General features: G+C 40.3%; 2 protein-coding genes and 1 non-coding gene across 3 annotated transcripts; 1 reads left to right on the top strand and 2 right to left on the bottom strand.

Annotated features, from left to right (window-relative positions):
- Nucleotides 1-353: 353 nt before the first annotated feature.
- On the bottom strand, nucleotides 354-2,908 carry RPL37 (ribosomal protein L37). Its single transcript, XM_010957314.3, has 4 exons — nucleotides 2,760-2,908; nucleotides 2,033-2,168; nucleotides 1,722-1,806; nucleotides 354-471 (listed from the first exon to the last, which is right to left on the bottom strand). The coding sequence occupies exons 1-4, from the start codon at nucleotides 2,760-2,762 to the stop codon at nucleotides 402-404; spliced, it is 294 nt and encodes a 97-aa protein (XP_010955616.1). The 5' UTR covers nucleotides 2,763-2,908; the 3' UTR covers nucleotides 354-401.
- LOC123617521 (small nucleolar RNA SNORD72) lies at nucleotides 552-630 on the bottom strand. Its single transcript, XR_006725660.1, has one exon. It is a non-coding gene; the product is annotated as a small nucleolar RNA SNORD72 (small nucleolar RNA).
- A 145-nt stretch (nucleotides 2,909-3,053) lies between the features above and the next one.
- CARD6 (caspase recruitment domain family member 6) lies at nucleotides 3,054-12,308 on the top strand. The gene is given in 4 exon segments (XM_074357531.1): nucleotides 3,054-6,677; nucleotides 7,012-7,134; nucleotides 7,137-7,550; nucleotides 9,460-12,308. Coding segments are annotated over 4 exon segments (1,416 nt in total). The 5' UTR covers nucleotides 3,054-6,613; the 3' UTR covers nucleotides 10,275-12,308.
- Nucleotides 12,309-24,204: the final 11,896 nt, after the last annotated feature.

Raw genomic sequence — 24,204 nt, forward strand, 5'->3', positions numbered from 1 at the left:
GGGGTCACCCTTCCAAAACAGAATTAACTCAACAGCTCTCTTTCATGTTCTCACTGGTGCTCTAAACCCCTATTCATGCAGGACTCACAGAAACCTCCCAGACTACAGGTGAATGTTATGAAATTCAAAACCAAGTTATGCTATGTTAATTCATTATATTCTTCACATCATCTCCAGCGTTGTCTGCTTGAAGAAATCCCAGAATTCTGCTTGTTCCTTGTCCTCCTAAGCAGTGCAACAACCCAGTTCAAAAGTAGTGTTCTAAAAGAGCTACTTAAGAAGTCGTCCCATTCCCAAACGTATAGTAAATCATTGATACCACAAGCCTATTAAAAATACCTTAGCACACCAGATATTTTTCAAAACCAGAACATTTATTGCGCAACTAATCATTGAAATCTTCAAGATGAACTGGATGCTGCAACAGCTGCCCTCTTGGGTTTAGGTGTCGTTCCCTCACGGAATCCATGCCTGCACCACGTTAAAAACAAGAATGGTTACTTCAGCAATGTCTACATACATGGTTTAATTTTTGTTAAAACATTTTTACAAGCTTATCTCAGTAAATGTTGAAATCAATACTGAATTCATATGTTCAGACATTTATTTTTACAACATCACTGATAAGCTGCAGTATTTTAAATAAAATACTTCCTTCTCCTTCAAGATAATCCATTTAGGGGATATCGTTAAGTACAACTGACAAAAAGGCAACTTATTTGGGGGTACTAATCACTGGGCCACTTATTTCTCCACTGCTTTTTAAGATTCCTAAGGTATTTGTGAAAATGGCTTCTTAAACCATGAACCAGAGATCCTACTTTCCTTTAGCCAGTCAATGCAAAATGTTTAATGGTAGGTATTTTCTCAACTGCTTAACTATACAGCTTAACTCATTTAATATTCACACCTACTCAAAGGAAACTGCACAGGGACAGACAGGTTAAAGATGGTTTCAGCTCATGTTCTTAATTCTCCCACTGAACTAGCAGACCACTGACCCCTAAGCCCATACTACCATATGATGGTCTTAAATGCAAAGACGGAAAGTGCAAAGAAAGGTCACCTCAGCACATGAACACAAGCACACTTAAGGGTGTTTACAAAGCTCCAAACTGTCTTGTGATCTTTTAAAACCTGAAAATCTGGAATTGAGTGGTAGCGGTTAGAAATTCTGCTAAATATCCTATACTGCACGAGACACGCCTGCCACCCAACAAAAAAATCACCTCAGTACAGATCTTACATGGGTTAAGCCCTCAAGAGTTACTACCACTAAAATGCAGTCCCTCTGTAAGTCTAGGTCAGAGCTGAAATTAAAACTCTAAGGCTTGTCTTTAAGCAACCAGACAGTAAAACTTATTTCTATACTAACGCAATAGCAACTATGACACTATTCTAACCAGATTTACCCAAAGCCACAAAAGTGAAGACCTCATTTATGCACAATTATCTTGCCAAACATTGGTAAGACACTGAAATGCAGGGACGCTAATAAATGTCATCACATTCTCGAGAGTCTAGCTCAAACTACACTCCAGACATTTGTAGCTCATATTTTTGTTTACTGAAAGATTAGTAAAATCTAAACCAACTCATCCGAAGCTTATGTTGGCAGAAGAAAACAGTACCCTGCAACATTTCATCCCCATCCACCAGGGTAGTTGACAGGGTTGTTACCCAACCTCACAGAACCAACTAATATTGAAACAAAACTGTACCTGAATCTGCGGTATACAATTTTTAGGTGCCTCATTCGACCGGTCCCGGTGGTATTTCGTCTTTTAGCTTTAGCACTCCAGTTATCTAAAGAACAAACTCAGGTTAAGGTTCTAAACGGTTTTTCCTACACATCTTCTCAAGATACTTAAGAATGTCTTCTTTGGGATTTAAACCCACTTCAGCAGCATTCAGAAGCAAAATTTTGCAAGAGACCAAAAAATGTGCAAAGCCATGCCCCGCCTAGGTACAAAACAAACGAGATTGTTCTCATCCTCACAATACATCAACAGTCTAATAAACATTATCTTACACTTTCTCTTTCGCTTGGCAGGGTAGCCACATTTGCCACAGGTCGACTTCTGAAGATGGTAGGCCTTAGAGCCACATCGGCGGCACAACGTGTGGGTCTTATTCCGACGCTTTCCAAACGATGACGTTCCCTTCGTCTACAAATTAAAGGGTAAACGATTCTAAAACCTAGTAGTTTCTAGACAAATTCTTATGTTTTCAGCTTTAAAAACTACTGGTAAGATTCAATGACAATCACAAGGCCTTTTCTTAAATGTTGAAGCTCGCCACAAGAGTTGCTGTCTTCTAATCTGCTACATTATTTAAAAAAAAAAAAAAAAAGCCTTAGGTGAAAGACGAGACAATGTGGTTTTCCTACCCTCTCCTACTTCAAAACCTAAGAGCTCCTGCCAAGGACCACCGCCAACTGATACCCTTGCTTTCACAGCCAAACACTCTCAAACCGTATTTCTTCCGTCAGTTCTCATTCGAGGGCATGACTGTGCGGGACCCTCCAAAGGTCAGACAAAAGCAAAGGGCCTAGAAGAGCTGGAGCTCCACGAGTCCTAACTGTGCACCCCCAGATAATTAGGAGCCATTCTTTTGGCTCTTGAGGTCAATCACACATCCCTTTCCTGTCCTCCGGCTCCCCTTATTGAAAACTCCGCGGGGCCCCCACGGATAGCAAAGAGCGGGGCGCAGGGGGCGAAGATGGAAGCTGATTCCAAGAGCTCCTGCACACAACTCACCATCGCGATTCTGCAGCCGAGGGCAAAGAGGCCGGAAGAGAAGGTACTTCCGCTATATCGCGCTCAAAAGCTTCCGCCCAGGAAAGTACTTCCGGCGGAGCGCGGTGCACCGTTCTCAAGCGTCCGTCGCCGCAGTGTGGGTGGGGCAAGAGGAGGAGCCGGAGGCAGGCGGGGCCAATAGAGGGTTCAGCAGGGCGGAGCTAACAGCTTCCTGGGACCAAGGTGGGCGTATCCCCGCCGGACTCGCACTGCAGCCTCCTTTAGGCCGGAACTCGACTCCCTCTCCTGCAGTTGTTTCCCTCCGGCTTTCGTGCTTTCTCAGTCAGAGCTGGGCTACATCCGGTCCCGGAGCGGATGGAGAGCCTGGAGAGAGGGGCTACTCTGCTTTGGGGTTCCCGCGCGGTTTCATCGCTGCCGCCGTCTGTGTCGGGGTCGGGATGGGACTGGAGTCCTAATCCGAGAGAAACCAATTTGCTTCTCCAGGTTCCTCCTCACTCCGGCCGGAAGCTTTTGGCTCACGTTGATGCTCACTAGGAGGATGGAGGCACGACCGGCCTTTAAGGAGCTGGGCTCAGAATATTGAGAGAAAGGCAAATAATGTTTTTTTCTAACTATAGTAATTTAGAGGCAAATCGCTTGATCCCAAATCTCATTATGCCAAGGAATCACACGTGGAATTTGTTAAATACAGTTTCCTGAACTCCAGCGTGAGGAAATTGGTTCAGCTGCTTTGGGTAGGGCGTGGAAATCTGTACTTTTTAAAAAACACGTAATAGTCTTAGTGTTGGCGGTTCCTAGACCTTGATAAACGCTAATCCAATTGTAACCTTCTTACCTGGGAAAGCCCCTACCCTTGCAAAATGATTTAAAAAAAAATCCCATCATTTAAGAGTTAATAGGGAAAAACTATCCTAAGTGTGCGTGCTTTTAAAGGAAACAGAATTCATAACCTGTCACTTGTGAAATATTAGCAAAGGTGGTTGACTAACCACTAAGGGAACAAGATCGAGTCTGGGAATTAGAGGTTTAATTTTGACAGGTTAACAGTTGATTGGTGCTTAATCAGTACTAGACTCTTCCAGGAGCTGAGAATAGAAGCATGACAATGTCCTCATAGTCCCCCTCCTCATGGAAGTGGTAGATGGAGAGTAGGGGATTGAGGGGGAGTGCAGCCTGGGAGAAAGAAGGCCAATATGAGTGCTTGGACCAAACTGCGATTCAGGGGAGACTTTCTGGATTAGGCGTTGTGTTAGTTCCCCATTACCATTCTAACAATTAACCACAAACTCGGTGGCTCAAAATAAATTTAATCAACTAGTATAAAGTTTCAGTTATGCACGATGAGTTTATTCTAGAGATCTGTGGTACGATATTGTGCCTACAGTTGACAATACTGTGTTGTACACTTAAAATCTGTTAAGAGGTGGGTCTCATGTTAAATGTTCTTAACACAGAACACATTTATTATCTTATAGTTTTAGTCAAGCATGATGTAGGTCTCCCTGGACTAAGGAAGTGTGGACAGGGCTGCATTCCTTTCTTCAAGGCTCTGCAGAGAATATGTTTTCTTGCCTTTTTCAGTTTGTAGAGGCTGCTGATATTCCTTGGCCTCTAGCCCTTTTCCATTTTCAAAGGCAGTAAGAGTTTTTCACATCACATTGCTCTGACTCTCTTCTGTCCCCCTCTTCTACTTTTAAGGTCTTGTTGAATTAATTCAACGAGAAAGCCATTAGATGGAGGTGGCTCTAATGCTTTAGTGGCCTAGTAAGCAAACCAACGTTTAGGCGTGTAAATGCCTCCAGGTTATGAAGCGCTAAGGACAATGATCACAGCCAACTAGTCTTTAAGCCAATCAAATAATTTCTTTTCTTTGCTTTATTTATGAAGTGTGGCATAGAGGTGGAATGCTACTAACCACTTCTGGTTTGCTACTGCCCTTTTTGAATCAATTTTTGCTCAAATAAACTTAACATTTGTAATATGTCTGAGTTTATCTTTTAACAGCCCCTTGGCCTCACCCAGACAATTTTCTTATCTCAAGGTCAGCTGATTAGCAACCTTAATTGTCCTTTGCCTTGTAACCTAACAGATTCACAGGTATGGGGATTAGGACATAGTCATCTTTAGGGAGGATCATTATTCTGCCTAGCACAGTATTGTGAGAAGTGAGATCAGTGTAGACATGTGGAACCCAAGTTTGTGTGCCTGGTGCACAGTGAGGCCACATAAACCGAAACATTGGCATTTGGAGCAGAGAAAGGTTTATTGTAAGGGCCAACCTAGGAGAATGGGGCGGTTCATGCTCAAAAGACAGGAACTCTCTGATATTTAAAGGCAAAATTTGAGGTGAGGGCTGTAGGGTGTGTCTTTCTTCTGATTGGTTGGTGGTGAGGTAACAGTGGTGTTCCAGGGATTACGTGCTCAGCCTAAAGCTTCCTTAGGCTTAGCCTAAAGCTTCCTTAGTTCCTTTAGAAGAACTCAAAAGTACATATCAGATTGTAATGTGTCTCTATTGAGGAGGAACCAAGGAACCAGGACCCTGCATTATTGCCACACTTAACTGCTTTTTCTTTGTTTCTGCCTTCCTCCACTTCCCTAATTAGTGACTTTGTCCTTTGGAGCTCAGGGAAGGTCTAGGAGGCTGAAGCGTTTCCTACAAACAAGAAAAGGGGGACGTGGAAATACTTGTACCCAGGAGGGCCCCACAGTGTCCTGCTGGGTTTCAGAAAGGGTAGGACAGGTAGCAACCATCAAGGAGCCAAACTGTGTGGCAGGCACTGTGTGAGAGTCTCTTTTGCCCCAGACATTCCCCAAATTTGTAAACATCAGAGTGAAATATTTTGCCTCCTCTCCCTTTTTGGTGTGCTTAAAATCACACCATTCTGGCCCTGGTCAAGTAGGCCCGTGGCTCTGCAGAGGCCTATGAAACCAGTTTAGAACCTCCAAGTTTCTATTCAAATGCCAAGTTTAGCTCAGCAGTAGATTGACTTCTGAAACAGATGATCAATGCTGTTTCCTAGGTATTGGCCCTATGGCATTTCGCCTTTTGGCAGAGAGTGATGAAGACTACGTAAATCCTGCATCTCTGATACAGTTCAAGTCTCAATCACTGGGACTTGCAGTAGACCTGCCTTTTTTTCCCCTATGATAGATGAAACAAAATTACTGCTGAATTTTCTCTTAAAAACATCATCTAACTTAAATTCCTAGATGCAAATAAAATTTTTACTCCTGTTGTATTGGATTTGATTTGAGGGATCTATTTTCAAATCTGCATCTCCTGGTCACCCTCCCCCATCTCACTTTCATTTGCATTCTAAGCCTGTGCAGTGCAGATTTCCTGTTACCAAGGAGCTGAATTTAAACTTCCTTCCCTAAATTTAATCTTGCTGTGAAATACCCAGTTCAGATAAAGACTTCTTCCCATCAGCTGTGAGATCTCCTTGAGCAGGTTATGGGAAAGGAGAGTATTTAGAGGGGAGCAGCGGAGGGGAGACGGGGTTTGAGAAGCTGGTTATTAGAATACCTTACCAACCAAGCTGAATACAAAAAAAATTGGCAAGCTTACTAACATTGCAAATCAAAATGTTAGTATTAGATAGGATGCATCTTTTGAAACCCGTATCTTTGTGACGTATTAAAACTCTTAACCTGAAGTTAATTTTTAATGTCATATTAGGATTTTCTTATTCTTTTTCAAACTTAGGGACACCAGAATTTAATGAATCATCACCCTTGGTTCCTAATACATGCTCAGCATTGGTCCTTGCATGGCCTTCTGTCATTTACATGTTTAACTGTTCACTTTTTATAATACAATAAGCACCTATAAACTTATCCCCAGATGATATCCTATGTCTTACTCCACGATCTTCCTGTCCTCCAATCCCATCCCATCCCCAGCATCCCCCAACCAAGGTAACCATCCTTCTGAATTTCATTTCCTAACTTTTCATTTTATGTAATATATTGATTCCATGTATATTCCTAAAATGTGTATTATGTGTCTATTGACATTATTTTGAACTTTTGAACAAGGCAGGGGTGTAATCTGATTTTTTTTGCTGGGAGAAAGCTCTTACAGCTGAAAGCTCTTGTTGCCATTTCTGTGGGAGGTAGTAGGTATTCCTATCATCCAGTGAAATAAAGAAGAGAGGTGATGCTTTCAGGCCATGGAAACTCAAGTTATTATAACATTTGTTAATTTAAAAAAAGAAAAGAAAACTCCCCAAAACTTTCTTGTTCTTTTCAGAATTTTTAAAACATGAGAATATAGAACCACCTCAATCTATGGGAGTAAACAAGGAAGATTTTTTTTTTTTTCCTGGAGAGAAACAGCCTGAAACTCCTGAGATCACCAAGTCCTTCAAAGAGAAAAAACTCTTGAGTCTTTCACGGACAAGAAAGTTAGTTATCAGGAAACTGCTTGGTCCTCAAAGGAAGACAAGAAGGAATGCAATACACCAAAGTTCACATCGCCACAATCAGTTGAGAATGTTGAATATGAATTTCCAAAAACTATTGAGTATTTACAGTATGGACAGAGATACTAGCAGCCAGATGATTCTTTATACTTAGGAAAAGAGGACTATCTGGAATCTGTTGGATACTCTGAAGATGCAGAAACCACCGTGGAAGAGGAGGATTCTGATGACCCAGAGTGCATTATCTATGATGGCAAAGAGGACTCTGTGTATTCAGAAACCACGGAGTTCTCTGATGAAGAACAGAATGATGAGGATTCAGAAGCTGGCGTGTCATTGGAGGAGGAAGAGGAGAAAAGACTGGAAGGTATGGGAGTGATGTGTGTGTAGTTACTCAGGCGACTTACCTCTAGGTTGCCATGACATAAAGGAGAGAGGGGCTGAGGATGGGCACCAGATGTCAGCAGAAAAAGAGCTACTGAGAAATTACTTGTCCCTCTCTAACTGGGGATTTTCTCAGGAGTAGGTGGTGACAGAAGAGCCTGAACCTAAAAGTGGTGGTCAGATAAGCAAAAGTAAATATTGATTATCAGCTTATCTGTTTTTGCAGTCACTTCCATCATACATATAAGAAGTTGCTAAGCACTAATTTTAGCTGTTACCTCTGTTCCTCAGATTAAGCCTTTTTAGACATTTTTGCACCGTTGTGACCAATAGAAAATAGGGATTTGGGGCCTGACTGTGGAAGTGGAAACAGGGGAGGAGTTTGTGCTGAATGGGTAAGATCCCAAAATATTGCTGCTTGGTTGGATCCAGTCCCAATATTACCATCTTGATGAAGAAAATTAAACTGATATGTTGAGTGTGAATATTTCTTAATGAAAATTCAAAATATGAGCAATGTTTAATTTTTGAGACATATTGTCATGGGAAATAAACATCAAGTTCTGAGTAGAGAGGGGGAAGGTAACTACTGACTCACACTGAGTCCAAATTCTGGGGATTCATAATCTAGTTATGGATCAGAAAAGAGTAATTTCCTGCTCAGCACACCTGGAAGTAGTTACTAGGGTTGCTGTAACAAAGTCGTACCACAAACTTGGTAGCTTAAACAGTAAGCAATAGAAATAAATGTATTGTCTTACAGTTTGGAGACCAGAAGTCTGAAATCAAGGTGTCTGAAGGGTTGGTTCCTTTTGAAGGCTGTGAAGAAGAATCTGTTCCTAGCTTCTGGTAGTTTGCTGGAAATCTTTGGCCTTCTTTGGCTTGTAGAACCATCCCCCGAGTCTGCCTTCATCTTCACGTGATTGTCTTCCATGGTGCTTATCTCTCTGTTAAAATTTCCCCTTTTTATAAGGATAGCTGTATATACCAGTTTCAGACCATCCAAGGATTTCTTAGAGTTACTTTTGTCAATTCTTGAAATCCATACTGTCTCTTACGTCTGTTGTATCTTCTAGGCTATTTTTATAGGAGATCCAAGAAGCTTGTGCTAACTTGCTATCCATCAGGAACAGAAAATGCTCTCTGATTTCCTTTCTCTACTAAGAACTATCTCTGTATTCCCAAGAAGTGGCTAGAAGATAAATTATAAAGTGGGAAATCAAGAGAAATTAGGTACAACATGTAAATTTTGAGAAAACCTTAATGAAAATAAAATCTTCCATTTCTCCAAATGTTAGCAAGAAATAGCATTTAAGAAAGAAATCAGTATCAACCTAGAGAATTCCTCATACTTATGTATAATGAAGCATCAACAAGGCTTTTCATTGCTGCATACAAACATTAGCCCAAAACTTGGAAAACCTAAATGATCATCAGTAGACAATGTTTAAATAAATAATGGTTCTTCCAAACCAGGAAATACAATAGATTAGCTAAAATGAATTAAGTAGGTCTCTGTATATACTGACTTGGAAGAATTTGCAAGGAATACAATTGAGTGAAAAGAAGTTAAAGGGTCATTTGGAATAATATCATTTAGAAACTAAAATGGCATCCATTAAACCAAACTGTATTTCTATATATGCAAGCATACTTATTACTTGCATAGAGAAAGGATGGGAAGGAAACATACCATACCATATTGACATATCTCTTAGAAGGAAATTGATGTATCTCTTAGAGTTGGCAGAGTGGTGAAAGGGAACTTTCACTTGTATCATTTCACCTTTTTTTCCCCAATGAAAATGTCAATTACTTATTTAATTTTAAAAGCCAATGAAGGAAGCTTGGATGCTGAACATAACATTCACTGACTATCTTCTTTCCTACAGAAAGAAAAAAAGTGTTTAAAGATGTCCTGTCCTGTTTGAACCTGGTTAGGAGCAGAAAGCTTCTGCCAGATTTCATTAAGCAATTCTCCTTAGACTGAGGATGTGGGTGGATGCCTGAAACTCCAGGTGACTTAGCCTGGAATTTCCTGATGAAAGTTCAAGCACTGGATGTGACAGCCTGAGATTCAATCCTCAGGCAGAAGGTTCTGGGTGAGAATGGCAAAGGGGAATTGCTGACTGGATCAGAGGATTTGGAAATTAGAGAAACGGAAACCATTAATCCCCTTGATGTCCTCTGTGCCTCTCTGCTGTGTTCAGACAGCTCTTTGCAGTGCGAGATCATGTCAAACATGTATCAGTGCTAGTTTGCTCTTCCCCTGCTACTGCCAGATGCAGAAAACAACAAAACCATTTTGATGCTGGGTGCCATGAAGGACATTGTGAAGGAGCAGTCAACAAGGGATACAGAAAAGTTTCTGGCTCTCATGAAGATGCCTGTCATCTCTTTTGTGCGTCTAGGATACTGTAGCTTCTCCAAGTCCAAAATCCTCAACACACTGCTCAGCCCTGCCCACTTGAAATCACACAAAATCTTTCTCCATCAGGATTTGCCTGTTCTGGTGCTTCCCCGGCAGATCTCTGATGGCCTGGTTGAGATAACCTGGTGTTTTCCTGATAGCGACAGTCTGAGGGAAAACCCCAGTTTCTTCCAGAAGCCTGTTGCTGCGGCCAACCTTCGTGGAGATCTAGAAAGCTTTTGGACACAGTTTGGTTTCTTGATGGAAGTTTCCTCAGCTGTGTTTTTTTTTCACTGACTGCCTAGGTAAGAAGGAATGGGACTTGCTAATGTTTTTAGGAGAAGCTGCGATTGAAAGATGATATTTTGTCTTCAGTCCACAAGTCGGGAGAGTGAAGAGGCTCAGATTTTCCACAGGATCCTGAAGTTGAAGCCGTCACAGCTACTGTTTTGGGAGGAGGAGGAAGCTGGGGAGAGAGGGAAGAACATGGAGGGCCTTCAAGCTGCCCTCCAGGAAGTGATGTCCTGTTTATTCAGATATGTGTATGTGGAGGATATGGCCTTCCTGGCCAGGGAGTTGGGAATACAGGTAGACCAAGACTTTGAGAACATTCGGGATTCAAGTTTCCCCTGGTGAAAACTTGGCTGGAACAGCTGAAGATGAGGGACAACAAAGACACAGTCAGCCAAAAACTCATCTGAAAGCCCCAATGAGATGTCTGTAAGAGAGCCTGGGGCTATATGTGAGATCAGCCAGAATATTCAGAATTTCCATCTTACCTCAGTATTCATGCCTTATCTGAAAAACTCCCACCCTTTACCAACCAGAATTAGAGGTTACTTTAACCATGCTTCTTTGAAAGCCCCCTGGATTATGGGCTCCCACTTTTGATCAGAGCAGAGACCTAAGTGGTTCCATCCTTTGCCCTTTCAGAATACAGGGGCCCACAGTCCAAGGAAAAGTTTGGGGATTCAATACTTCCAACCGCAGAGATTTTATTCTGGTGAAAGATTTATGAAATTTTCGAGAACTGCACAGGGACATCATGTGGATAGGACTTTTGGGAGACACCAAGACCCATTTCTCAACGTGTACAGGCCTGGCCCAAGAGACCACAGACAATGGGAGCCCTTGAAAGGTCTGGGGCATTGGTCTCCCAGGTAGGTCACCTCCATTCTCTGGGTTTGCAGCCAGCAGGAGCAGTTGGAAAGTCACAGCCTAGGCAAGCCTGTGCATGGGGAACACAGCCAACTGAGGCAACTGGAAAGTTTATGAGAACAACATCCCATATTAAAAATCCTCACCCTCAAGCCTTTCGACCATGAGGAGCCAAACAAAAACCCATAACTGCCTCTCAGCAAGGAGCCAAGCTGAAGACACAAGGTGGACCTTCAAGTCCATCTTTCCAAATGGGATTCCATCCCATGTCCAAAAGCACATTTTTGCCCAGCTCTCAGTTCAAATCCAATCAACCCAGGTTATCCCAGGTCAAGCACTCCCAGCAAAACCACTCCCAGTCTGTGTTCTCTCAACCCAAACCCACTCAGACAAGACCCCCTCAGCCCCAGCCAACCCAAACTGAATGTTCTCCATCCACTCAGTCCAAGCCATCCAAGTCCCAGTCCTCCCCAGGTGAGACTTCTCAGCCCAGACCCACTCAATGCAAGTCATCTAAGACCAGTCCTTCACCGGCTCAGGCTTATTACCCAAGAGCAGGGCCCAAGAGGGTAGGGAAGCATTAAAGTGCTTACTCTAGAGACCTATGAAGTGTATCCGTTGCCCAGTCCTTGCCTGTCATATATATAGTCACTTGAAGAAGAGTGGCAGCGATGGTAAGAGAGTACTATCATTAGCTTGACACAGAAAACAAGATCTGCACAGCCTGATTGGATATCACGAAAGTATCTGTAAGAATTGTGTCCCTACAAAAGAGGAAAACTATGAAAAGAATAAAGAATACAATCAAGCAGTAAATAAATGAATTGAATCCGACCTTGAATATTAGGTAATATATAACCTGAACCCTGGGAATGGGGGCTGTAAGACAGTATCACTTGGAAAGAGTGGGGATGAAGCCTCTAATTGCAAAGTGAACATAAAGTAGGGTGCACATAACGTCAGTGTTGCAGGAAAACTTGCCCTAGATGTTGGCTGCTCTAGAGGTGTCTTGGTTAAAAATTTTTTAGTTCTATATCAGCTGCTAAGCAGATAAACTTGTTTGTGATAATAGCACCAAATCACACTCATTTGACCTTTATGTATAGAAATAATGAACTAACAAACAATAAAATTAATTATTTTGCAGTAACTTGAGAAATGATCTGTGTGTGTTTCATATTTTAAATATTTGTAGTAGTTAAGATAATTTGGCTAATAAGAGGATCTGCTATATTAGCCTCATGACTCCAACTTAAAATATATAATTGATTTTTTTAATTTTAGAGTTGTGATTTTTTTTCAATTGAAAAGATTATGATAGGTTTACAAAGTTTGTAAAAAAGCATTGAAATATTTAAGAAGACTTGAGTCACACAATTAAAAATTTTAATTTATTAGATTTATTATTGTTCTAACCATTTGGTTAAGTTCTGCTAGTGAGAAGCATTAAGTAGAAGGAATATTAAATTTAAAATATTTAAGTGGAGGGGGAGGGTATAGCTCAGTGGTAGAGCACATGCCACATATAGCTGCAAATGAGGATGGGAAATTTCACCAGCTGAGGGCCTGTGCCTCCAGGAAGAAGAGGAAAGGTAGCACTTTACCACCACATCATGAAATACCAAGAATATCAGAGACCCAGAAGAGGAAGTCACCAGATGGCACCCCCAAACCAACATCAAACGTTTATCCCTGTCACCTTAATCATAATTTTTGGCTACTTACAGGATATAAATTATTTTAGTGATGGGGAGGTGTGGTAATTGCCTGAGTTGAAGAGAAGATTTTGAATTGTTTTGCAGTAAAGACAGGATTTTAGATTATTCACTCTTTTAAATAAGATGAGGCTGCTATTGTGATCTGGGTATTGCCTGTTCTAACCCTAAATTATACACGAGGGACATAAAGTTTTTTTATTATTCTATAATGGAAATATAAAATAACTGTCTCTTTAATCCAAGGTGTTAACATTCTTCATACCCTTTTGTCAAATTTCCTTAAATTTTAAAGCAGTGTTTCTATAATTTGAATGTGTGTAAAAAGTCACCTGAGGTGGCTGTTAAAACTCTTGGGGCTCCCCACAGAGATTCTGACTCAGTATGTCTGGGGTAGGTCTGAGGGAGAGCCTCTTTTTTTTTTTTTTTTTTTTGAGATGCGTAGGTAATTAGGTTTATTTATTTATTTATTTATTTTGATGGAGAGACTGGGAATTGAACCTAGGACCTCATGCATGCTAAGCATGCACTCTACCACTGAGCTGTACCCTCCCCGCAGGAATAGCCTTTTAACAGGAACTCTCATTGAAGCAAAAGTCTCTGGGGCCATATTCCAAAAAATTCAGATATAGCCTGGGCTGCAAACCTGTTTTCTGGTGCTCAGAGAAAGATATTTTCATCTGGGCCAGGAATCCAGGTTGGGATAATTTCTGTTCATTATCATTCTTATTAAACTCATTATTCCTCCCCTGCTGGAAAATTGGGCATTTAAAAGCTCCTGTAATTTGATAATGAGGTAGAAACTTCTAGCCATTTAAGATTGGGGCTGTTCTACCTATAGGCTTCTATATCTAACACTTATCATTTTGCCTGAAAATTTTGTATCTGATTAAAAGACATCCTTTTATTTTTCAAAATGTGCTCCTTTCTCTCTTTCACAGCTTAAGACTTGACTTTTTTCCCTTAGACCTCAATCCTTCCTTCCTATTGTCCAATATCACTGGTATATATGATATTATTCTTTCACTAATGGGAGACAACTTTATTAATGCTAAATGCACTATAATTTTTGGCTTGGGTCTTGATTTGATATCCCTACAACTCTAAGCCTCGCAGATAAGATCAGTTTCTCTGGGATGCAGAGGCAGAGAGAAAGGAGAATAGGTGAGGATACTGAGATGTTGTGCATGTCCTCCAGAAGGGACCCTGCTCTCTACCCCCAATCCTGGGTAAACCCCTACAGCTACCGCTAGTTCCCAGGGTGAGCAATAAATACACAAAGAGAGATTCGAATACTGCATGCCTTTAATATCTGTCCCACTTCTCATGAACTGGATTGGGTGAAGGGATGAGGTAGAGGAGGAAATGCTATTAATAAAAATGTGTATCAGGTAATACTTCAAGTATCATTCCATCACAACAGTAGCCTGGGTACTGGGGACAGAGTGACAAGAGCAGCTTGAGGAAGGGCAGAATTTAAGGGACAGGCAGAGGATCAGTGAGATATATGGAGGAGGACTGGATGGGGAAGAGCCAAGAGGGGTGCCTGGAAGCCCTGGATGGGGTGTTTCAAGAAGACAGAGACTGTCTTGGGCATTTTATCAAATTAAGGCCAATTTCCATACTTTTAGACTAGAGCTACTTTTGATGCTTTTAAGATAAAGAATGAGATGAAAGTTTCAGAAACTAGCAGATAGAACTGCCAAAGGATTACTCTGTTGCCTCTTTATTCTTCCTAAACCATATTAAAATTATTCAAATACTAACCATATAGATTCAGATTTGGGTGGCAATTGGAGTATGCTGCCTGGGCATCCTGCTGTGAGAAGCCCTTTGCTGCACTGCCTCAGGGATCCACTGCAGTGTTCCAGAAACCGCACTCTGGTCAGGCTGCTGTGAGCCAGTGACTCAGCATGGTGGGGGTACTGGAGCTGGGCCAGTCCTTCCCACGTGCAGGGACCCCACCAGGCAGTCTTTGCTCTGGGTCCCCTTGTTGGCCTGGCTGTGACTTTCTCTGAGCCGCACTTGTAGTCTGATGCTCTTCTCCCCAGTCCCCCATCCCTTTTCTCTTTCCCTCTGCAGGTGTCAGACCTGCAGGCAGTGTGAGGCTTTTCCCACCCACTCCTGCCCCCTCCTCCCTTTCTGCACCACAGGCTTTTCATGCACTTGAATTCCATCTTAGCATCTGCTTCCTGGAGGACCTGAACTGGCACAAGTTATTTGCAAAAAGTATTTCTTCTTTCAATGTCTGAGCAGTTGTGGACACACCTTCTTCTTCCCCTCCCACTTTGTGAGAAAGCAGACCCTGGGGCTCTTCTCTGTAACTCCTAGAGTCTGGTTCAAAAAGGAAGAAATGCTTTAATCTTTTTAATTATCTGCTTTAGGATGAACATTAATTTTGGATATGGAGAGGTTTTTTTAACAGGAGCCTTGCATGCATGCATGTTTCATCTGCATAAGCACTATTCCTTGCTTAATGACAATACAAGACCACTCATAATTTGCTATTCTCATTTGTAGCCCACAAGAAAGAAGAAAAAAATCATTAATCATGTGATGTATGCCGGGATATTACTTTAGGTTCGTGGGAATCTCTTGGAATTTTGGCAAATTGTGTCAAATATATCAGAAAGATCATTAAGGTAAGAACTGAGACATGCTCCCTTGCGTTGTTTGATTGTCAGTATAGCTTTAGGGAGAAAAGGGCACAGAAGCCAGGCTGGGGAGGGTGAAGATGTGAATGGAAAGTGAGGAAGCAGACACTTAAAGAAGTTTGATTGAAAAGAAAGTGCTGTGCCTACTGGGTCAAGAAAATTGTTTCTTCCTCTCTTCTTTTCCCAAACCCCCTACTCCCTTCCTTTCCCTCCTCATTCTTCTTCTAATTCATCTCTTTTTTTAAAATAGAAGGTAACATTATCTTTGGAAAAAATTTCAAACACTGTAGAAATATATGGTGTAGAAAGTCCCTCATAATTCCACCATCTGGATAGCAGGAGTTCTCAATATTAGCTGTGTGTTAGAATTAGAAGGCGAGCTTTAAAAAATCCTGATGCTGAGCCCACAGCCTGTGTCAAAGAGACCGAGATCTCTGGGAGTGGGACCCAGATATCAGCATTCTTTAAAGCTCTCGGTGATTCTGACATGCAGTCAAGGCTGAGAACCACTGCTCAGCGTGTGGTCTGTGGACCAGTGGCATCAGCATCAGCGCTCAGCAGAATATGAGCTCCGCAGCCCCTCCACCTACTGAATCACAGTCTGCATTCTAACAACATCCCTCGATGTTTCATATGCACAATCAAAATTGAGCAGCACTTTCTAGAGAAAAATCTCTAAAACAAATAAGGAAGACTTTTTTTTTTTTTTTTTTTTTTTTTTTTTAATGGAATGAATTTGTGCTTAGAGACTGAGAGGAAGAATCTGTAAAGGGGAAAGAACAGAAAGCATAAGACAGAATGTCATACTTGGCAGGGCAACATTCCAGAAGGGGTGGGAGGAATAGAATTGACAGCCTGTTGGGAAAAAGAACTTTGAAGAGGGAAGAGAATTTGTCTTCTTCTGACATTGAAAGGAAGAGGGAATGGATGGTAGGCCTACAAGTGGCTTGCATGGTTGAGGGGAAGCAAGAAGTTGATAGTGTGGCTTCCTCTGTTTTCTGCTTTCCTCAGGGGAGTAAGGGAGGAGGCCAACTTCAAAACAAATGAACAAAGACGAATAATGGCTTTTGACATGTACTATGTGTCCCAAAGGGCTTTACATACAGAAACCACATACAGTCCTTCCAATAGCCCTACGACCATTCTGTTATACAGACGGAGACGTCAGTGCTCGGCTGGCTTCTCCTTTGCTGTCTCTACACATCTATCCTGGGGTTCCCTCTCTATTTCTTCACTCCTTTGGTGGCATCACTCAGTCCCCTGACAGTAAATGTTCTCTACATGACTCTGCCCACACACCCTCCCCCCATCTACTTTTCTAGTCCTGACCTGTGTTGTGAACTCCATTCAATTGTCTGATCAACATTTCCATAACATGCCTGATAGAAATCTCAAACTTATCATGGACAAAAGAGAACTCTTCCCAAACTTGTAGCCTTTCTTCCATATTCTCTTCCCCTCCCCAGTTGTAATAACGCCCAAACCCAGGACTTCTGGCAGTGCGTCTTTCCCTCCATCTCCCCCAATCCCAAATCATTCCTTCCTCTTCCAAATCACCAAGAAGTCTTGTCAATTGGATCTCCATAGTATTTTGAGTCCACCCACTTCTCTAAGATCTCCACTATTACCAGTCCAATCTAAGCCGCCATCACCTCCTGTGTGGACCGCTGCAATAGCCTTCTACCTGTCTTCTCTGCTTCCACTTCTGCCCCCTGCATCCCTGTTTCTGCATTTCAGCCAGAGTGAGGTGTATGTATACACATGGCGATTTTAAAACATATACACAGAGTAGTATCACAAACCCCCTTAATTTCATCCCAGCAACTCCCAAAATTATCAGTTGTCAGTCTTGTTTTAACTATCTCCAGACCTCAACGTTTTTCTTTTTTTCTTTTTCAAAATCATTTAAAAGCAAATTTAAGATGCCATATTATTTCAGCCATGAATATTTCAGGAGATATTGCTAACAGAGGAGGACTTTAAAAATTAAAATCAGAATGCTCATTATATTCTCAGTACCCCTGTGTGCTGTACATATTCATATATTTTATCTCATTTAGTCTTCATAGTGGTCTTGCAGAGAGGGCAGTGCTAGATGATTTCACCTACAAGAAAACATAGGTTTAGAGTGTACTTGCCCAAAGGGCTCAACTTTGAAGCGGGAGTCAAATTCCTTGCCTGGTGCGCGTTCCACGCGTCAGGACTTCTCTTTCCTGTAAGTGTGAGATCTCCTCTACTCATTCCTTAATGTCTTGCATCTCGTGATCTTGCATCATTTTAAGAAAAGAGAAAATAAAAGTGGGACTAATCTGTACTTTCAGATTTTCCCACTTAAATTTTTTTCTTTAAAATTTAGGAAAAACATCATTATACTGCCATCTTCTGGATCTTTTGAAGGCTAACAGATCAATGCCAATATAGGTATTTAAAACCAGGTCTGTTCAACTGTTTCTAATCTGAGGCTGACATATTAAACTTTGCATAATTAAAATTATTTCCTTAGTTAATTGGAAAAGTTCTTTAACAACTTAATACATGTCGAATATTAAGGCTATAAGGTAGATGTATTCAGAGGTCAACTTTTTTAAAAAATTGAAGTATAGTTGATTTAAAGAGGTCAGTTATTTTTGTTTGTAGGGGATGGAAGCAAACACACATAGTTAAAATTTATAAGTAATTCAACCTCCACCTTTGGCCATTAATTTCAACCTCCTCCAATGTTAAGAAGAGCATTTCTATTGCTGATGAGAGCATAAATTGTCACAGTCCTGTGGGAAGGTAATTTGATTGTATATTTAAAAAATATAAATAAACTGTAACTTTGACCCAGTAAATTTACTTTATGAATTTGTCATACATGTATATTCCTGTTAATGTATGCAAAGATGTAAATATCTTTGTATAAGATGCATAATCTTACATTGTTTATAAAGGACTAGAAAAACCCAGAATGCTTAAATAAATGATGCTACTACACCTGTGCAGTGTGGTTCTATGTAGGTGTCTAAGAACAATGATGTAGTTCTAATATGCTGGTAATAATAACTAATAATAGCCGATATTATAAGAGGTTTGTTTGAAATATTTTGACCTAGAACTGGAAGATTCTATGCAAAAAAAGTGCTCCTTCATATTTTTTTTACTAGCAGATATATTTATATAGCAAAAATTACATTTGCTAGTGCAACATTGTAAATCAACTATACGTCAATTTAAAAAAAAAGAAGGAAAAAAGCTACCTTTGGATTTCTGCCACTAGAAGAGTGGCTTTAAAAACTAGAACATGAAACAAAGTAAAATCTTAGATTCATAATCTATAGTACAATAAGAGAAATGATTTGAGTTCATGTTATATTGTGTGGTTTCTACTCAAGAAAAACTTAAAGTAATGGAAAGAAAAACTTAATGCTCTATGAAATCTATACCATGAGGCTAAATTTACAGTGCAATGTCTTTTTACTTACCTTTGTAATTTAATAATAAAATATTGAAGAGTCGCAGTAATCACAGGTACTTATCAAGTCTTTTCTATGTGCTAAGTGCTGTCCTAAACACTTAGCAGATGAAAAGTCAGTTGATCTTCTCCATAAGAAGACAGTATAAAGGCAGTATTTCTATTTAATGAAATTGAGAGTGAGGAAAGTTAAGTGAGTTAAGTTCAGCACATGGTCAAATCGGGAATTGAGTCCAAATATTCTGAATTCGGATGCAGTGCTCTTTTTATTACACCGAAGTGTGTCAAAAGGGAAAACCATATTGGTGCAAATGTCTGTATTAGAATCCTTGGTAGTATATACGAAGTGCCAAGTACATGCCTGGCATGTTGTAAGTACTCAATATTGACTATAACTCTTGTTATTTTTATTATGTTGAAGGGGTAATAAAGGTAGGTCTCTGAGTGACACGGGTAAGCATCCTTCCCACTGAATCCTCCCACTGAAAATTCTCAATTGCATTGTAATATCTTCCCACTAGTATAAAACATATGCCCCACAAGGGCCGGAGTTCTCTCTGTCCTGTTCATTGCTCTATCGAGAGGCCTATATGAGAACTCATATTAAGTGCTCAGCAAACATTTGACAAACTAGATTGAGAAACCAGAAGTTTTTCTTGTTCCTTTTTTCTCCTTTTTGACTGTGACATGTTAGCCTACTGTTATTCTGCTCTTCCAGATAATTTGTATGCTTTAGTGGTTAGGAAACTTCATGGGATCTTGTTAAACATGTAGGTACTTGAAAAACAATAGCTTGTCAAAAAGCCCCATTGTGTATTTTTATACCCTCATGCATGGACCTCACCTCAGATTTGGTTTGGACATCAGGACTGGTGATGCTATACACACATCAGGGGGTAGCTAATATGCTGCTTAGTTTCTTTCTTGTATCTTTTCCTTACCCTTCTTTTCTCTTTCTGTCCACAGAGTCAGTACCCTTTTCAAGTAGGATTTTTAAGTTGCCCAGCCTGGAGGAGGATGGTGTGAAGCAAAGAATAAATTGTTAAAGCTATAATTTCAGGCCTCATGAGCGATAAATATTGGAATTTATTTAGGGTATCTGGAAAACATGCCTGAAAATTGACATGAGGGAATTTTTTTTGGTTGAAAGAAAACTGAAAAAAGAGAGGGCAGATGACAGAGACCAGGGCACATGGAAAAGTATTTGCAATGACCTAGTGTTGCCACTAATTCATGAGAAATGCTGCTTTAATGTATTGAATCTATCCTAGAAAATCGGGCTCAATAACTCCTTTCATTACCTAGGAGCTTAAATCATCAGTGGCATCTTTTTCCAGACATTTTTGAAAGCTGCTTTCATATGGAATATAAAATGCTTTAGAAATTCAATTTTATTTATAGGCAGCATCATATATTTTATATTCTTGCTGAAGAAATTTAGGGTGAATGGAAGGTCAATTTTATATATATATATATATTTTTTTGTAAACCAAAAGGGCACATCACTCATCAGAGTGCTTGGTTGTTGTGAAAGTGAAAAAAAAAAGTTCCTTGAGCATGAAGGTGTGGGGAATCTATTGGATTAGAAAGGATGACAAGCTTTCTTCTTGAAATAGGCCTAATCAATATACTTTATTGGGGTCATTCATCAATAATGAATCAAACACTAGGTAAAGCTTTCCCTGAGAGAGTTAGAAACTGTCTGGCTGGAGATGAACCCTGGGATCTGGGGTTGTCTATGAACATCACTCATTCTGCAAAATGCTCTAAGCATGGGCCCAGATGCAGAGCATATTTGGTCTTGGAAATTTACTTGTTTGGGGAAACACTTAAATACGTCTGCTGGAACAAGGGTCACATAATCACCCCGTCATGCAATGCTTAATTGTAAAGGGAGTGGGGATGTGATCTCACTGAGTGCAGAGTGTTTCTTAGCAGAGTGTTTAAGGATGAAGAAGGCTGGTTCCTCAGGCTCTAAATGTGAGTGGACAAGGTAGAGTCTGGGCAACAACTGGAGGAGTTGGCCTCAGTCAGGAGCATGCAGAGTTCACTCGTGGTAACAAAGGGTAAGGCAGAGTGCTTGGGCACAGATGTCAGTAGGTGCGTGGATGCACAGTGGGAGTGTGTGGAAGTCCTTTTATAATGGACTCCAAATACTTACTTTTTAAAAGAGTATTAATGATTTAAAAAATTTTGTTTTTTATTGAAATGTAGTTGATTTACCATGTTAGTTTCAGGTGTATAGCAAAATGATTCAGTTATACACACGTGTATATATATATATATTTTTTTCAGATTCTTTTTTATTATATGTTATTACAAGAACTTGAATATAGTTCCCTGTGCTATACAGTAGGTGCTTGTTGTTTATCTATTTTATATGTAGTAGTTAGTATCTGTTAATCCCAAACTCCTAATTTGTCCCTTCCCTGAGCTTTCCCCTTTGGTAATCATAGTTGGTTTTCTATGTAATGGACTCCATTTTTTCAATGAAACAGAAAGTCATTGATTAAGAATGATTGTGAAATAGTAAATATTGGAAGTAGGAGAGGAAAAGTAAGTATGAAGTAGTTATCCACAAGTCTTTCAATGTAAGAATTCTTGAATTTTTTCAGCCTAAGTTACACTCACCAACTTTCCCCACTGCACCCCCTACCTATCCCTAGCATCCCCATTATCAATACTAAGTAGAAACCAGTAAGATTCATAACAGGATTAACAAGAGAGGAATGTCACAGGGGATAGACATGCAAGACAAACACTGGTTAAGCCCATTACCAATTCTACTAAGCACTACGGGGCTAAGGGGGGGGGAGGGCTCTGTTCCTGCCATTTAAAGTCTTGTTATCACTCAACTTTATGTCCATCCTGTGCCCCATAAGACACCAGGGCTGAGGGTTGGGGCAGAGGCTCCTTTCCTGTCTAGAATGCCTACTTGAGAGCATTCTGAACCAATTTGCTTTGATAGGCATCTCAAGGATTCTGGAGCTCAAAAAGTATGAGTCCAAAGTGGCTTCTAGTAGAGAAATGTGAGGTAGAATTTCTAGCTGCCGAGTTAGGAGCATAAAGAAGCAATACACTACGACCAGAGAGAAAGCAGAGTACACTGGTTCAGTGTAGGTGTGGGGAAGCTCTCGCTCTAGGTTCAGTTTTCTCAGTGAAGTAGAGAAAGAGGTTATTACTGGAGAGTGAGTTTGTGGAAAGAAGTTTAGAAAAAGAGTGTAAAATAGAGTGAACTATCAAATGGACTAGGAAAAGTAGTGTGATTACTATTTACAGGCCCACTTGAGGTTCACGGTGGTGAATTTAAAGTAAGACCCAATCACAGGGTACAGGAAAAGAATAGGTGAACTGAATTTAATGAGGGTTGTGATTTTGATGTGTGTGTGTGCGTGTGTGTATATATATATATATATATATATATATATATATATATATATGCAATTAGGGCCAAGTGATGGGGTGAAATGGGGAGAATTGGCGAGGGTAGTTTTGACTGTAGGGCTCCAAGAATTCTTATGCTGGAAGACTTGAGGATATTACCATATAACCCAGTAATCCTACTCTTAGGTATATTCTCAAAAGACTTGGAGACATATGTCCACATAAAAGCATGTATATGAATGTTTATAGCAGCATTATTTATAACAGCCAAAAAGTGAAACAGCTCAAATGTCCACCAGCTGATGAATGGATAAATAAAATGTGGTATAGAATATTAGAATATTATTCAGACATAGAATAGGAATAAAGTACTGATACAACATGGGTGAACCTTGAAGATATTATGCTAAGAAGTCAGACACAAAAAGCCACATATCGTATAATTCTATTTATATAAAATGTCTAGAAGAGGCAAATACACAGAGACAGAAAGTAGATTAGTGGTTTCCAGGAGTTAGAAGGTTGTGTGTTAATGGTTACAGGATTTCTCCTGTGGATAATGAAACTATTCTGGAATTAGATAAGGGTGATGGCTTCACATTCATGTGAATATTTTTTTAAACCACTGAATTATACATTTTCATTATACATACATACAAATTATACAATTTCAATTATACATACCAAATGGTATGTGAATTATATCCCAACAAACAAACACACCAGACAGGAGACGGGGAGTAACAGATATGGAGGGCTTGGCTGTACACTGGCAGCAGGACTGAATGAAGGGGGGTATAATTGAGGAGTATGTTCTCAGGACTTGTTGACTAATTGGGTGTGGGAGGCAGTGAGAAGAAGGAAAAAGTCAAGAATGATTCAGAGGTGCCTTATCACCTTATATTGCATTGATTTCTGTATTTGCCCATCGCATTAGAATGTATGTTTCTCAGCCTACCCTGGCTAAAAACATAGGGTCTATTCTAAGCAGGGGAGAAGTAAGTGGCAGTTTTTAGACACACTTTAGGTAAAATACCAACAGTATGTCCGTTTTCATGGGTCTGTTTCATACAATTCAAGACTGTTGCTCAACTTCCCTTGTGAGCTAAGCGGTTATTTCCTGTGTTTGGACAGTGTTAAAAGTCTGCTTCCCGTTTTGAGGTTTCCCCACTTGAGTCTTGATGAGAGAACCCACTAACCTCTACTGACACTCATTAAGTGCTAAATGTTCTTCAGAGTTCTTGCTGACTGTTTCACAAATGAGATGCCCTCATTTCACCCTGCACTGGGTTACATATTTTGAAGGATTTTTTTTTTGATACTAGGAGCATTTAGTAACATAATTGGTTTCACTTTTTGCCTAATTGAAGTTATAATAATGCAACTGTCAACTGGAACCATCTCATCGATGTGAGTTATACAATCACTACCATGATGTTATTTGATACTATTTCAACCTAAAGAAAATGATCTCGGTACTTTGATAAGCCTGTATATTTTCATTTTAGACTGTGTAAACTTAGACCAGTAAAACAGCACTAGAACCCACAATGGCTATCCTCACAGACCTATCAGAATCTAGTGTCACATAGTTGGTAGTCTCCCTGGTCATTATTAACCAGGTTCCTTCTGACTGAGTGTCGGTAAGTTGATTTGATTGTCCTCAGGAAGTTTGGCATCCAAACTGTGTATCATTGGAGGAATATCTCTGGATAAGCTATTTTGCAAAAATTTCCTTTGGCTCACATTTGCTTATGCGTATGTTTTAAAAACTCACTTATTAGTCATAGATGGGGAGCGTGTGGAAGCCTATACGTGTTCAACATGCTGCAATTCGTAGTTTATATATCCTGAATTTCATC

This window comes from Camelus bactrianus, chromosome 3, assembly GCF_048773025.1.
Source record: "Camelus bactrianus isolate YW-2024 breed Bactrian camel chromosome 3, ASM4877302v1, whole genome shotgun sequence".
NCBI classification, from domain to species: domain Eukaryota; kingdom Metazoa; phylum Chordata; class Mammalia; order Artiodactyla; family Camelidae; genus Camelus; species Camelus bactrianus.

What these genes read in the sequence shown, in the direction of transcription:
- RPL37 (XM_010957314.3), bottom strand. An exon ending in TGCCAAGCGAAAGAGAAAGT is followed by an intron (nt 1,807 to 2,032) that starts GTAAGATAATGT and finishes TTTGTTCTTTAG; the next exon opens with ATAACTGGAGTGCTAAAGCT. An exon ending in ATTGTATACCGCAGATTCAG is followed by an intron (nt 472 to 1,721) that starts GTACAGTTTTGT and finishes AACGTGGTGCAG; the next exon opens with GCATGGATTCCGTGAGGGAA.